The following is a 16,915-nucleotide window of genomic DNA, read 5'->3' as shown; positions in this document are numbered from 1 at the left end:
ATATTTCATATTCTAATTTTGATAATAAAACATATAATCATGTAGTATCAAAATCAATCAATATAATGCATCATGGAATCAATATGTTCAATCATGCTTCATCATAACATTTCAAATAAGATATTTTCATAACAAAATATCATTCATTCAATTCATGCATCGTTTCACAAATCATGTCAGAAAAATATATTATAATTTACCGATAAATCTAAAAAAAGTGAAACATTACTTACCTCGAACGCATTCCAATAAATCCACATAATTCTATAAATTTTCTTCCAAAAATTTTGTTCGTAGATCATATTCTGATATCCTATGGTCAAACATCCACAATCCTATACAGAATCAATTTCAATAATTAGAAAGAATACGAATACCATATTTCAACGGTTTAGACTGGGTCCGATCATCTAATTTCATCTAATCAAAATCTAATTAGGACCTAAACGATCCAAGATTTGACTATCATATCAAATCGGATTCGAAGTGATAGGACTGAGGTTTCTTCATTGATTTTATAAAATCAAGTGGAGAGAAAAAATCAGAGGAGAGAGAATTCATGAGGTACAACTCGAATTGATCAGGTGACATAATCCAACATTACGATGGGTCCAATATCTCGATTGGTGAAATCAACATGATCAAATCAAGTCATGGCTAGATTGAAATCATGGATAATCAAATCTAAAGATTCATGGTCTGATTAAGGTGGGTGCCAGTACGCTGTCTGACAATCATGGATCAGGATTCTTCATTAGAATCAGATCAAAACTATTAAAAAAAATTTCTTCATTCACTAACCTTTTTAGAGAGAGAATCAATCAAGAGAGAGAATATTTTAGAGAGAGAAAATTTTAGAGAGAGAAAACTCATCTTAAATTCTTCAGACAATATGATTCAATAGATCCGATCGATCAGATCAAATCATGCTGAAATTATCATATAGATAATTCAATAAAATCATGAAAAATAAAATCTTAAAAATACCTAATCTGATCAAAGTGGATGCCGGTGTACCGTCCGACGATCGCACATCAAAAATTCATCACTAGGATCATTTAAATTCATCATCATTCTTCTCAAAATTTTAGAAAATCTTAAGAGAGAGAAATAATCTAGAGAGAGGATTCTAGAGAGAGAAAGTTCAATTTTAGAGAGAGAAAAATACTAATTCAAGCTGAAGAGAGAGAGGAAAGAGAGAAAAACTCTCTTTCTCATATTTTATTATTTATATCATTATTTATTAATTAATTTAATAATTTTTCTTTTTTTTCTTCTTTTCTTTCTTTCTTTTTTTTCTTTTTCTTCATGAAAGAGAGAGGAGAGAAAATTCTATTTATTATTATATTATATTATTTTTCTTCTTCTTTTTCTTCTTTTTTTTTCTTTTTTCTTTTCTTTTTCTTTTCTTTTCCTTCTTTTTCTTTTCTTTTTCTTTTTTCTTTTCCTTCTTCTTCTTTTGTTGAAATAGAACAGGAGACTGTGGACTCCCCGTTCTTCTCTGTCCCAATCTCATGGAGGTCTCACTAGAATGGCGAGTGGGGGTTCAACCCAGGGCGGCCCAACTGTGGCTCCATATTCGGGTGTTCGCCGGCGATGGGTAGCATCGAAAAACACACACACACGGATGGCCAAAACAGGGGTTTCAAAATCTTGAAATTTTTCTCAAAAAAATAGCAATAAATCGATAAAAATCCTGATTTATAATCAAAAAGAATTGAAGAGAGGAGTCTTTGATTCATTACCTTTCTCTTTGTGATGTTTTTGGGCCACTAAATCGCCGGCAAAAACCTTCAATCCGAGAATAAGGAAACAAGGAAAATCGAGAGAAAGAGAGATTTTTTGGTGATTACCGTCGAGGGACCTCGGGTTCTCTGGTGGAAGGGAAAGAGGAGGGTTCTCCTCCTTAAATAGGGTCGGAGGGAGCTCGTTTCCGACTCTGATTGGGAGCCGGTGAGAGGAGGAAGAAGACTCCCTTTGGGAGTCTTCTCCCCTGTTTCTTTTTTTTTTTGTTTGGGCTTTGGTGGGCTGGGATTCGTTATCGGGCCGGGCCATCACATTCTTTCCCTCTAAAAAAAATTTCATCCTCGAAATTTTTCTTGCTTGAGTCTTCATATTTCTTACTTGAATCTCATCTACAAATATTTCAATATTCTAATTCTTGATATAAATTCATGAAAAAGTCGGTACATCAAATATCGATCTAAAATGAACCATTCATTTTCTTATTTATCAAGATCAACATCTCAAAGATTTTTAATATTTCAAGATTTCGAAATTATAATCTCATTTCTTATAAAAAAAATATGTTCAATATCTCATGACTCAAATTAAAATTAAATCCATCTCTTGTAGGTAGAAGAAAATCAATGTCTCTATTCTTGCATAAGAACTTCATTCATCATCATCATTTATTTTTTTTTAATATTATCCACTCTTAATTTCAACCCATCATAAGATAGGAAAAACATACTTTCGTAAATTATACTATGACATCCTAATCAATCAAAATTTAAAAATATTTTCTCTTATTCGTACTTTCAAAGGTTGAAGATTTATCATTTCAATCTCATTCTCGAACTTTTGATATTTTAATTCTCGATACAACTTCATCATTAAGTCATTTCTTAAAGATCAATATCACCATTGTTGATTGAATCAATATCACTATTTCTAGTCATCGAAATTTTCTTACTCAAACCCTCAAACTCTTAAATATTCTAATTCTTGAAGCAAATTTTATCATTAAGTCATTCCATAATAAAAATCAATAACTCAAAAATTGATCTAAATCAAAATTATATTTTTTTATAATCAAAATCAATGTCTCTATTCTAAGTAAGTATATCAATTTTCTTTATCTAAACATTAACAACTCTTAATTAATCGATTCATTATCAAATTAAATTATAAATAACTCCAATCCATCTTTTGTAGAACAATCATTAATATCAATAGATAATCTCAATCTTTTTCATTCAGTCAGAGAAATAATAATGATCAAAAAAGTTCTAACTTCTAATTTTATTATACCCTGGAGATAAATATTTGAGTATAATAATCTAAGATCAAAATCATCATTCGATAAACGATCTCAAATTCTTCCTAATAAATAGAGAATTATAAAATTTAATTCTAAGATAGAGAAAATTTATCTCTAAATATTCTAAATCAAAAATCAAAAATCAAGGGTCCACTCATCCTAGAATTAAGATGCTAAATATTTTTGTAGCATAGTAGATGGAAGCTCTACTTTTAAAAATCATATTAGGATATCTAAAATAATTTAAAATTTTAAAATATTATTCTTTCTAATATCAATAAATTTTTTGTATCAAACCATATCATCTATCATAATTCTTTAACTCAAAGAATCAACATTCCTAATTTACTCAAAGTAATCCAAATTACCATGCTTCCGCTGCACACTCTGATCTAACAATCAAAATTTCTTAGGTTCACCAAAAAAAAATTTGATCAAATTATTTCTTTATCTTATCAATAGAAAAGATCTAAAATTTCAAATTTCAATTGAAGTCAAAGATTAACTTTCGATTCTCATTCATACTTTTACTGGTGTACAATAATCTTGATTAACTCTTGAGTCCAATATCATATTTAAACCATCATATAGATTTACTATAATCAATATGAATTCAAATCTTAATTCTCATATCAATTCAATTCGATAATTTTCAAACCAAAAATCCTTATAAGTCAAATCAATGAAAAAAAATCCTTCGATGCTCCACCAAATTTGGACATAATCAGAATATATAAAAATTTCAAATCATTAATATTTATTTTTTTTTCTAAAATTTTTATCATCAGGATCTTCAATATCTATCAAATATCCTTTCATAACAATCATACAAGCTTTAAAAAATCAAATCTCTATTTAATAGTAGATTCAATTAGGGACCTCATTAACAAAAGCAAAGGACTCCATATCAATTCTTAAATCTAAAATTTCTAAATTATAAATTCACATGAATCTCTTAATCTGAAATAAATATAAATCAGATCTTTTATCTTAATCTAAAAATATCAATTTTTTATTAACAACTTCAACAATAATATCAAAAATCTCTTGATCAACTTAGATACAAAATTTTTAAATTGAAATTTCATACACATCATGTACTCTCCAAGAGACATAATAAGATCCATTATCTAGATCTAAGGATGATGATTCAAGACTCCAGTACAATGAATATTCTACAACCTCATAATCGATTTCATCAATAAGAAATAGGTTTCTTTGCGATATCCTCAAATATGCATTCATCCTATTATGCCACTTTATATATAATCCACATACCAAATTCAATTTCGATAAATATTTCAATCAAGCATCATAAAAGATTTTTTTTAGTCCATCCTGGAATAATATTTTATTATCAAATCTTTATCTTGCCAATAATAGTCAACTTCTCAACTAGAAGTAATATCATAGTATTATTCTCACATCGAATTTGAACTTACGATTCACTTGAATAACCAATGATCAAATTAATAACCATAATGCACAATAAAATTTTATGTCAATCCTTTTGTGATTATTTTCGATCAAGATCTAACTAATCATATCATAATCTATAGATTATCCATCATATTTCAAACTCCATATGTCATAATCTCTTGCGATCCTTTCATACATAATCTCAATGTTTAATCAAAATTTATAAATATTTCTTCCATTACAATCATCAAAGATCTACACTATAATATCCCTAGTATCTTCCACTTATACCCATTCTATATCTGATTCTACATTTCATAATTCATCCACTTATGCTCTGATACCACTTTAATTGTCACGCCCTCGATCTGAGATTGTGAATCGAGGGTCATGGCAACCGCTGCATACTCATAGAAAACTCTTCCATAAGCATGCAAGGCATCTTATCATGCTATTCTAAAACAACAGCGGAATAATTAGTCAATAAATTAAATCTAAAATATAATGATCTAAATTCTTCTTTAATATCTTAATAAATTCAGCAATAATTCATAGTCCTTATATCAAATTCAATAAGACTTTCAACCTAAATTAAAAATATAGAGATTCTGCTTTTGATCACTCTTCCATTCATATCTTGTATCATCTTAATTTCTCAACATCTGTAAAAATAGTAAAATAGGAGGTAATGAGCTAGACAGCCCAGTAAGTAATGATCACTTCTCAACAGATTTTATTAGGCATTTAAGTAAATAATTATTTATAGAAAATAAGCATATAAAGTTCATCAATTCGAAATCAATTTCAATTATGCAATATAATTCATGCTAAATTTATTTTTTTTTCAAAAATTCAAGTTTCTTTCCAGATTTGAATTTCTTTCGTTCTTAAATTCTTTTCGTCAACCATGAGCTATGACCATATTTTTTCTGTGGCAGGGTCATAACACTGTGTATCTTCTTGTGGTGAGCTGCGAATCATCTGATAGCAAAGTCCTTCGGAACCACTGGTCTCTCTGACGGTTTGTCGCTGGTCTCTCTGGTGACGTAAGCCCTCAGGACAAATCAATTGCCAACGTATATGCCCCCATTGGCAGGATCCTTTACATAGTCAGGTTGTCAATTCATAATATTTCTTATATCATAATTCTTCATAAATCATATTTCATATTCTAATTTCGATAATAAAACATATAATCATGTAGTATCGAAATCAATCAATATAATGCATTATGGAATCAATATGTTCAATCATACTTCATCATAACATTTCAAATAAGATATTTTCATAATAAAATACCATTCATTCAATTCATGCATCGTTTCACAAATCATGTCAGAAAAATACATTATAATTTATCGATAAATCTAAAAAAAGTGAAACATTACTTACCTCAAACGCATTCCAATAAATTCACATAATTCTATAAATTTTCTTTCAAAAATTTTGTTCGTAGATCATATTGCGATATCCCATGGTCAAACATCCACAATCCTATACAGAATTAATTTCAATAATTAGAAAGAATATGAATACTATATTTCAATGGTTTAGACTGGGTCCGATCATCTAATTTTATCTAATCAAAATCTAATTAGGACCTAAACGATCCAAGATTTGACTATCAGATCAAATCGGATTCGAAGTGATAGGACCGAGATTTCTTCATCGATTTCATAAAATCAAGTGGAGAGAGAAAATCAAAGGAGAGAGAATTCATGAGGTACAACTCGAATTGATCAGGTGACACAATCCAACATTACGATGGGTCCAATATCTCGATTGGTGAAATCAACATGATCAAATCAAGTCATGGCTAGATCGAAATCATGGATGATCAAATCTAAAGATTCATGGTCTGATTAAGGTGGGTGCCAGTACGCTGTCTGACAATCATGGATCAGGGTTCTTCATTAGAATCAGATCAAGACTATTAAAAATTTTTTTTTCATTCACTAACCTTTTTAGAGAGAGAATCAATCAAGAGAGAGAATATTTTAGAGAGAAAAAATTTTAGAGAGAGAAAACTCATCTTGAATTCTTCAGACAATATGATTCAACAGATCCAATCGATCAGATCAAATCATGCTGAAATTATCATGTAGATAATTCAATAAAATCATGGAAAAATAAAATCTTAAAAATACCTAATCTGATCAAAGTGGATGCCGGTGTACCGTCCGGCGATTGTAGATCAAAAATTCATCACTAGGATCATTTAAATTCATCATCATTCTTCTCAAAATTTTAAAAAATCTTAGGAGAGAGAAATAATCTAGAGGGAGGATTCTAGAGAGAGAAAGTAGAGAGAGAAAGTCCAATTCTAGAGAGAGAAAAAATACTAGTTCAAGCTGGAGAGAGAGAGGAAAGAGAGAGAAACTCTCTTTCTCATATTTTATTATTTATATCATTATTTATTAATTAATTTAATAATTTTTTTTCTTTCTTCTTTTCTTTCTTTTTTTTTTTTTCTTTTCTTCACGAAAGAGAGAGGAGAGAAAATCCTATTTATTATTATATTATATTATTTTTCTTCTTCTTTTTTTTTTCCTTTTTCTTTTCTTTTTCTTTTCTTTTTCTTTTCTTTTCCTTCTTTTTCTTTTCTTTTTCTTTTTCTTTTCCTTCTTCTTCTTCTTTCGTTGAAACAGAACAGGGGACTGTGGTCTCCCCATTCTTCTCCATCCCAATCTCATGGAGGTCTCACTGGAATGGCGAGTGGGGGTTCAACCCAGGGTGGCCCAACCACGGCTCCATGTTCGGGTGTTCGCCGGCGATGGGCGGCGTCGGAAAATACACACACACGGACGGCCAAAACAGGGGTTTCAAAATCTCAAAATTTTTCTCAAAAAAAATAGCAATAAATCGGTAGAAATCCTGATTTATAATCAAAAAGAATTGAAGAGAGGAGTCTTTGATTCATTACCTTACTCTTTGTGGTGTTTTTGGGCCACTAAATCACCAGCAAAAACCTTCAATCCGAGAACAAGGAAACAAGAAAAATCGGGAGAAAGAGAGATTTTCTGGTGATTACCATCGAGGGACCTCGGGTTCTCTGGTGGAAGGGAGAGAGGAGGGTTCTCCTCCTTAAATAGGGTCGGAGGGAGCTCGTTTCCGACTCCGATTGGGAGCCGGTGAGAGGAGGAAGAAGACTCCCTTGGGAGTCTTCTCCCCTGTTTCTTTTTTTTTTTGTTTGGGCTTTGGTGGGCTGGGATTCGTTATCGGGCCGGGCCATCACAAGTTTTCTCATCCCCTCCAAGGGATCGTCGATGGGGGGCTTCATGTGGGGCATGGACTCCACACCATACGTGAGGAGGACACCAGCAGTAGCGGCAGAGGAAGGGGAGGTGAAGGAGACGGGAACGATGTCGACCTCAGTGAGATCGAGGAACTCGAGGGGGAGGCGGTGGTGGAGGAAGGACCAATCAAGGAGGGTGAGGAAGCGACAAAGGTAATCGAGAAGACGGAGCCATCACTTACAAACGAAGGAGGTGGGGCTTTGGAGGAGGTTTGGGAGGGTACCGAGGATGCGAAGGAGAAGTTCGTTGGAGAGGAGGGCAGTGAGGTTAGGGCCGGCTGCCACCAGCGATGCTGGAAGGGAGGTATCTAGGGTGAGGGTTTAGGCAATGTTGAGGGGCTTGTCACTGAACCAAAAGTCAGGTAAGCTTGTCCAATAGCATTGGGGGCTTTGCAGATGTATTTAGGATTCCAATCAGGCCACGGGCAGAGCTGGAGGTGAGAGTGCAGTGAGGGCTTCTGATCAAATGAAGTTGGAGGTAAGAGCATGGCGAGGACAGCCGGTTGGATGGAACTGAGGCAATCGAGAGCGTGGTGAGGGCTGAGGCCGAAGAGATGGTCAGGTGAAGATCCGATAGGACAGAGCCCTCTCGGAGGGCAGGTTTTTTTATTTTTCTTTTAAATGGGTCATAAATGGGTTGGATTTTATTTTTTTTAATAGGTTATAAATGGATCATAAACAGGTCGGGTTGGAAATCTATTTATAAAATAGGTTGGGTTCGAATTTTAAAATCTTACTTGTTTAAATAAATAGGTTGGGTTCGGATTTAGCTTTTTTTGACTCAATGCATATCTGACCCAGCCCATTTACACTCGACCCGATCCGATTGCCACCCCTACAAGATATCAAAAAATCATCTAAGTAAGCTTTTGGCCCTCCAAGAAGCATTTTTTTGCCCTCCAAAAGTAGTGCAAAATGGAGTCTAATCTTTGTTGTTGTTCTAAGTATCTTTTACAATGCTTCTATAACATTAGTCCAAGTTGTATATGTTACTTAATTCAAATTGCTTTATTTACAATTTCATTATGATTATGACAAATTCTAATACTTAATTACATCTTTTGATTATATACATCCTCATCTTTTGATCCTAGCTAATCTAATTTAATCCATGAAGAAAAAGAAGGGAAAGGAAAAAAGATAGCTATGTTCAACCAAACCATGGGGGAAGGGTGAAATGGTCAAATCACACCTAAGTATGTTTTTTTATTTTTCTTTTAAATGGGTCATAAACAGGTTGGATTTTATTTTTTTTAATAGATTATAAATGGATCATAAACAGATCGGGTTGGGAATCTATTTATAAAATAGGTTGGGTTCGAATTTTAAAATCTTACTTGTTTAAATAAATATGTTGGGTTCGGATTTAGCTTTTTTTGACTCAATGCATATCTGACCCAGCCCATTTACACTCGACCTGACCCGATTGCCACCTCTACAAGATATCAAAAAATCATCTAAGTAAGCTTTTGGCCCTTCAAGAAGCATTTTTTTGCCCTCCAAAAGTAGTGCAAAATGGAGTCTAATCTTTGTTGTTGTTCTAAGTATCTTTCACAATGCTTCTATAACATTAGTCCAAGTTGTATATGTTACTTAATTCAAATTGCTTTATTTATAATTTCATTATGATTATATACATCCTCATCTTTTGATCCTAGCTAATCTAATTTAATCCATGAAGAAAAAGAAGGGAAAGGAAAAAAAGATAGCTATGTTCAACCAAACCATGGGGGAAGGGTGAAATGGTCAAATCACACCTAAGTATGTTACAACTGAAGTTAATTAGCCATGAGTGGGTTATAAAGGGGAAAAGCATCAAATCAAGACATGCTTATGTGATACCACCCTACTATTGAATCTAAGACTAGGATGGCAATGGGTCAAGTTGGCATCAATTGAACCCACTTTGCAATTAGAAACCATATACCCATGCTCATCACATTCCTTGAGGTGCTGCAGGGCTAATAGGGCAAGACATTGTGGGTTGGATGGATCAAATTTAGTAGAGATAAAAATAATTTTTTTTCATATAAATCAAATAAATAAAAAATATAAAAGTAAATTTTAGTATTTCAGATAATATTAAATAAAATAAGAGTTAAAGATACAAAACATAAAAGTTCAAATTTTTCATAATAATAGAAATATAATAAATAAAAAAAAATATTTTTAAAAAATCAACTAAAAAAATAATCAACCAAAAAATGAACAACTAAGCATCATAGATTAATAAGGAGAGTAGGTGCGGCATTGCAGCTATGGTTAGAATTGGAAATAGAAGAGATTATAGGATGATAAGATGGATGAGTCGAGTGATGGAGCAAAGAATTGGGAGGAGATTAGTAAAGAGTTAAAAATATTCCAGTCAGATTTTATCATTGTCTGCATCTATCCCGAATTCCTGTGAATTTTGAATTCAAGATCCGTGCATATTCTGTACCGAATCTAAACGGGTCAGATAAAATCGATCCCATTACAGCCGGATCGGATAATAGGGTTGAGTCAGGTAAAATATATTTTCTTAGGTTCCGGTCGGATACCTAATAGGGTGCAGACAATTGCCTCTTATGTGGGACACCCCTCCCTCTACCCCTCCAAATCTATTCCCGTCTTATTAACTCCACAGTCCCAGATTAAAAAAAAGAAAAAAAAAGAAAAGAAAAGAAAGGGTGAACCCTCCCCCCCACCACTTCACCACAACCCCCCACCTTCTTAGATCGCCCGTTTATAAATTGGCTGCCGGGTACTCTCTCTCTCTCCCCCTCTTATTTTTCGCCGCCTCATCTTCCCCCACCATCTTTCGGTGCTTCGGTCCCCCGGTTATCTCTCTTTTTCTGCCCCCGCTTTTATCTCTCTCTCCCGTCCCACTCCCAGCTCCCATCCCTTCCGCTGCCTTTGCCTTTGGTTTTGGCTCGTTTGGTAATCCAATCTAGCCCAGCCCTTGCTCACTTCTCCGCTCGCTCGTAAATCGGAGATAAAAAAGAGAGGCGAAAAGGAGGCGCAGCGGAGAGCGGAGGCGGGACCCCGCAAAAATTTAAAAAAAAAAAAAAAAAAACCAGCAGGAGAATAAAAAGGTACGTGTTTCGTTCTAACGGCGCCGGCGCCATCGCCGTCTTCATTGGATCCGATAACAGCCCTTTCTCTCTTCTTTCTTTCTTTCCATCGATCCAAGAAAGTGATAGGTTAGAACTTAGAAGACAGCATGGTAGATATTTTTGTCTACATACTTTTAGATAGATGTTGTTAATTATTAACAAATTACCTGTGGCGGAATAAGGCGTCCCTTGGACCTCTAGTTCTTCCGCGCAACCTTTTTTATTTTCTCGAAAATTAAGAAAATAAAATAAAACACAGTAGGGAAGGAAAAAAGGCTGTGCCGACGATGAGAAGAAGAAAAGAGAAGAAGAGCACCTTTATTTTTGTTCTCCATTTATTCTTTCTTTCTTGTACCTTACAGTTCATAAGATCTGGAACCGATTTTTTTTGGAATTTTTTTTCGTTCTCGTTACCGTTGGATCATGGAACAAATTCCACTACCGTGATCTCTTTCCTTTTATTCTATTTTATAATATAAAATAGAAATAAAGTGAGTATATAGAAAGTAAGAGAGATGAAGGGATGCGCTAATGATCACGTATCTCCTCTCTTCTTTCCATATTTATAGGAAAAAAAGGGTCCTATTGTGTCTCTATATATACATTATATAATGAAATATCTAAAAGGAGAAAAAAAAAAAAAAAAAACAAAATTTCTTGATGCTCATTCTCTTTTCCTTCTCTCCAAATCTACCGTATAATATACTTATATTTTTATCCTCAGAGAAGGGGAAGGAAGGGAGAGCAATAGTGATGGCATCGTCGTCGGCGCCGGTCCCTGCCTCCTCCTCAGCGGCGGCGGCTTTGTCCACTTCAACAAGCTCGCCATGCGCGGCGTGCAAGTTCCTCCGCCGCAAGTGCCAGCCCGACTGCGTCTTCGCCCCCTACTTCCCGCCGGACCAGCCGCAGAAATTCGTGCACGTACACCGCGTCTTCGGCGCCAGCAACGTCACCAAGCTGCTCAACGAGCTCCACCCCTACCAGCGGGAGGACGCCGTCAACTCTCTTGCCTACGAGGCCGACATGCGCCTCCGCGACCCCGTCTACGGTTGCGTCGGCGTCATATCCATCCTCCAGCACCGGCTCCGCCAGCTCCAGATGGACCTCTCCTGCGCCAGGGCCGAGCTCTCCAAGTACCAATCCGCCGCCGCTGCCGCCGGCGGCCCCTCCGCTGCTAATTTCAGCAGTGGGTTGGCGACCGCAGGCGGGCACGGGTATGTCAACGCTAATCATCCGATCGGGGTGGGATCGATCGTGTTAGGGAGGGAGCAGTTCTTCCCGGTAGCGGCTACTGCTGCCCGGGAGCCGCACCCTCACCACCATGCGATGATGAGGAACCATGAAGGAGAGCTGGTGGCTAGATTGGGTGCGAATGGAGCATATGATGCAGGGCTTGTGGCAGCTATGAATGCGTCGGCTGTGAGCATCGGGCCGTTGGGTGGGCAGTTCATGAAGCCAAGTGCAGCTGGAGGGGATGAACGGCCGAGCGTCGGACCGTCGTAGGCATCCTTGCAGGTATTTATGTTACTATTATGCTTTTCTGAGTGCTTTCATTGTATGACAACAGTATGCTTTTTTTTTTTTTGGTTTTTCTGTTTGGCTGATTCAAAAGGATAGTTGTTCTATATTGGTAGTCAAAAGTAATAGCGTGAGATGAGCTACACATGTAGGAACAGTCGAAGTAATCAATTTAATGATATATATATATATATATATATATATATATATATATATATATATATATATATATATATATATATAATGTTCTGGGTAAATATGAAGTTGGGTAGGGGCTTAGGGTAAATATGAAGTTGGGTAGGGGCTTAGGGCATTGTTTATAGTGATGAGATGATAAAAAATAAAAATAAAAATAATGCAAGTTTAGAACCTGCTAAGAAACAGATCCGGATTTTTAGTAGATATCGCAAGTTTGTAACAGTGCTACTTTGGCTCTACTAACAGGTGGTGGGTTTCAATTAAGTATATATGTCAATTACTCTGGGAGAATTAGTTTCTTAATGGTGATGCAGGGTTCTACATAATTATATTAAACCTTACATAAATTAAGTCTGGTTGAATAATCATTGTAGGTGCATTGGAATTAATTTGCATCAAATAGTTTGGACTAAATAGTAGTATTTGTCTATTAACTCTTTAAACTTAGTATGTGTGCCAGTTATCTTCTGCATGGTTAAGCTTTAGGGATGAAGGCCGTTTGGATGATCTTGTTAGCTGATACCAGTGCCCTTAAAGATGGAGAATTCTCTGGTTCAAACTCCTTCTCTAGCTGCTAATAATCTTCTATTCTCTTATTCTCCACAAGTTTGCCGGACATTTTTGTATCTTTCTCCATGTTCTTCTTAGTTCTGTTTCCACATTCCTACTGTGACATAGAGCACATAAAATGTTGAGCATCTTGAAAATATTAAACTATTTTAGTCGAGAAACTATCATGAAACTTTAGCCAAGAATTTGAAGAATCCTAATTTGTTCTAGTGAAACAAAAGAATTTGAATCATAAAGCTATTGCTTGAAGCACTTGAACAGGAGTAAATTATTGTGCTACTTGACCAGGATAATGGCATTCACAGTATAGGGTCAGATAGCATAATTGTGTTGAATGCAGGAATTTAAGGTGGGTTATTCTTTTGAAGTAGAGAACATTTTGGGATTAAAGACCGAAAAATGGTCGACTAGTTTTAGTGATTATAAAATATGTATTACATTAAGGGTGCATTTGGTCACACTTTTTGATTTTTAAAAATATTTTTTATTTTTTTTATTTTTGCTATTGAGTAAAAATAAAAAAAATAAAAAAATATGTTTGATAACTATGTTGCTACAAAGCAACAAGCAATATTTGGAGATTGCAAGTGAAGAGCTCGACAAGGAAGAAGGGTTCAAAAAGAGAAGAAAAAGGGGATGGGGAGGTGAAGAGCTCGACGAGAGAGAAGGATTCGGACTCTTTGCTTTTTGATTTGGCATTTTAGATGTGCGGAAGTAAAAAGAAATAAATAAATAAATAAATTTTGACAAATAAAATTTTTTGCTTTGCATATAAAGTAATTATTTTAATTATTTTAAATTTTACTTTTTACTTTGTGTTACCAAATATTGCTTTTTAATTTTTATTTTTTAAAAATTAAAAAATAAAAAAAATATTTTTTTAATGGCTAACCAAACGCACCCTAAGTTAATTGTTGGTTCTTTCTGCTGTATTCCAAATAGATAGTGTGCTCCATATATAGAGTAGCTTGTTAGTGCAATGGATATTTCTCCGTCACTTTAATTTGATGAAACATCGAGAACTTTTGAGAACTTCTTTTCGAAAAAAAAAATGTTTACTTTTTTCAAGAGATGGGGATTCTACTGTTAATAATGCTTCTAAATTCTTGTTTCCGTCAGAGTGAAGACAAATTTGTTATGGCTTTGGCATTTTGATGCATGTGAGTGCATGTCATGCATTGTCTGCCTGCTGCAAGTGTGTTGTTGGCATCAAGTTTTTCTTGAAAAAACATCAAGTTTTTGTTGAAAAAACTTTATCCGGCTCACGGTCCCATTAACAGAAATTAGTGTTAAAAAAGAAATACTTTCAGAAGAACATATTGCATACTTAACATTGCTGGGACTGAGTTAAGAAAGTTTAAAAAGTTACATACTGTTGTGTTTCAGGTTTAAGATTTGGAGGAAGGACACTTGCTGATGAAACTGAGACAGAGTTAGAATTGAAAGAGAGACCTGGATTTCAATTGCAATCCATTTACAGAAAATAGAATTTTCTTCTTCCTTCTAGCTATCTCTTAGCACTGTTTATTTTATCCTCTTTTCTTTATCTGGCCATAGCTGGGCATATTGTATTCCTAGTGTTTGATATAGTGGCAATCCTATGTCCCCTCTGTGGCACCTGCATGGCTAATATGAACTCCTCCGTCCTTTTCTATTATAATGATTTTTATTAGCTATTAAAAAAATTTTGAAAGTTACTTCCAAATTGTTTGGATGTTGAAGAAAGAAGCATTGTTTTTCTTGAGATAAAAAATCGACCTATTTGGCCTAATTTTTACAATTTGTCTGCAGAGGGGACCCCCCTATAGATATTTTTTTGGAACCATATCCAACATTTTCATACATTGCTATGGTGGATTAGTTCTCTTTTTTCTTATTTTCCTTCTAATAAACTGCAGATCTGTTGAGATATTCTTGTGCTATTTCCATGATTAGTATCAGATCACCATTCATGGAATATTTATCGCTTAGAAAGACTTTCCTACAAAATATATTCTATGTTGGCAAGTATGACCTGGAAATCTTTAATAGGATCAAAATTCTGATCATTGAATTATAAAGACATCCATAAGATAATACCTTTCCCCTGGTGGAAAAGATAGTGTCTTGCTGCTTGTTGAGACAAAATATAGGTGTCATGGGTACCATCATATAGTTAACTAGATCAAAGTCTTTATTGGGGGTGAAGTCCCAAAGATAAAGGCATATGGAATGGATGTTTACCAACATGATGGTGAACTTTTTAAAGGAAGCCAAAAGGTTAATATGGTCAGGTAAAGCTGAAGCATTTAAGAGAAGCCTAAGAGATTTTATACTGACTCCCCTTTGAGCCTCCTAGCAAAGTTGGTGGTTGACCATCTAGGCTTTTCTGCCTCGGCCCTTCTCTTCTTCTCTGTCGTGACTTTATGGAGCGCCCGAATAGTGGCACAAGTGGGAGTTTAGCTGGGGATTTGAGAAGGCACAAGGCATTTCTCAGAGGGGAGCAGAAGACAAATCAACAAAGACAAAGGGGCTCTTCTTTGAAAGAGAGAGGGTAAGGGAGGGAGCCATTGATAAAAAAGGAGTGATGAACCCTTCCCCAAAATGCCGTTCTGCAGAGAAAGTTAATGTCATACAGAATTTATGCCATCACCAATCCCCACCTCCCATAAAAATTCCAAAGAAAAAGCTGAGACTTTGGAGAGAGAACACTCCTTTCTCTCTGTAGAGTCGTGGACACATTCAAAACGTAGTCAAAACATACATGCCATGACAATGATGACGTATCAAAGCAAATGATAACCCCATCCTTAAATGCATGCCTTCTGCACACGTCTCCTGCCTCCAGCGCCAACTCAGGATGGGTCCCACCCAACGCAAAACGGATGTTGTGCCCCTCCACCCACCCGTCTTATACTCATGCATGAGTTCTCATTATCCCCTCAAGTAGCTTACATCTACAGTCTTCAAAGATGTTGGCATTTGTTGTGGCACTCCATGCGTGCAACAAAATTCACAAGGCATCGGCCATACAAGCGCCTACTACGACCTGCCAACAACACAAAAATAATAACGTTTTTTAGCATCCTGAACTTGCCATTGGAATAAAAATGGGTACCGAGCAAGTCAATAGCTAATGATATCCTCATTTTATCCAAAGAATAACAGCTAAGAGTTCATGGTATGTAACCCAGCAAATCATGACACTTTGAACTTGTTGCGATCTGATGGGATAGTTGGTCTAGAGACAAGTAGATGCGCCTAGTAACTGTGCGATAGGAAATCAGAAAGAAGACTCATCCACTAGCGAGAGGATACAGCAAAAATGGTGAACGGCGAGAGCGAGAGCTGGAGGCGTGTGCTGGCGATGATTTTCGCACGATGCCGAAACGATCGGATCTTGGTGAAATGCTAGACCGCCGAGGAAGTGTGACCTGCAAGGCAAGTCCCCCGACAAGAATCCTTCAACGCGAATCCTCCGACGCTCAAGTTAGGAATGAAATTTAATGGAAAGAGAAGTAGAGTTCATCGTGGAGCCAGTGTTGCATACTCAGATGGATCCCCGTTTATCTCTATTTACAGAAGGAGCAATATGGATGATGAGAGGACAGGTGATCATGTCAATCATCTTCTATCAGCCGTACGGCGCCGCATGGGACATCCTTAAATGGCTTTGACGACGGGCGTGCTTTCTGTTCGATGTGCACGTGATCGTGACGGCGGACATTATCATGCATGGAGCGTAATAAATGACCCTATGGACGTAATTAATGAATCCATAGCATCGCATCATGGTGC

General features: G+C 35.6%; 1 protein-coding gene across 1 annotated transcript; it reads left to right on the top strand.

Annotated features, from left to right (window-relative positions):
- The first annotated feature begins 10,530 nt into the window (after positions 1 to 10,530).
- LOC105049850 (protein ASYMMETRIC LEAVES 2) lies at positions 10,531 to 14,802 on the top strand. Its single transcript, XM_010929620.4, has 3 exons — positions 10,531 to 10,831; positions 11,577 to 12,367; positions 14,525 to 14,802. The coding sequence occupies exon 2, from the start codon at positions 11,606 to 11,608 to the stop codon at positions 12,353 to 12,355; it is 750 nt and encodes a 249-aa protein (XP_010927922.1). The 5' UTR covers positions 10,531 to 10,831; positions 11,577 to 11,605; the 3' UTR covers positions 12,356 to 12,367; positions 14,525 to 14,802.
- The last annotated feature ends 2,113 nt before the right edge of the window (positions 14,803 to 16,915 follow it).

Source organism: Elaeis guineensis, chromosome 8 (genome assembly GCF_000442705.2).
Source record: "Elaeis guineensis isolate ETL-2024a chromosome 8, EG11, whole genome shotgun sequence".
Lineage (NCBI taxonomy): Eukaryota > Viridiplantae > Streptophyta > Magnoliopsida > Arecales > Arecaceae > Elaeis > Elaeis guineensis.
Note: the sequence above shows the minus strand (reverse complement) of the source record. Positions and strands in the feature narration are given on the sequence as shown.

Excerpts from the sequence above, each read along its gene's own strand:
- LOC105049850 (XM_010929620.4), top strand. The coding sequence starts at position 11,606 with ATGGCATCGTCGTCGGCGCCGGTCCCTGCCTCCTCCTCAGCGGCGGCG.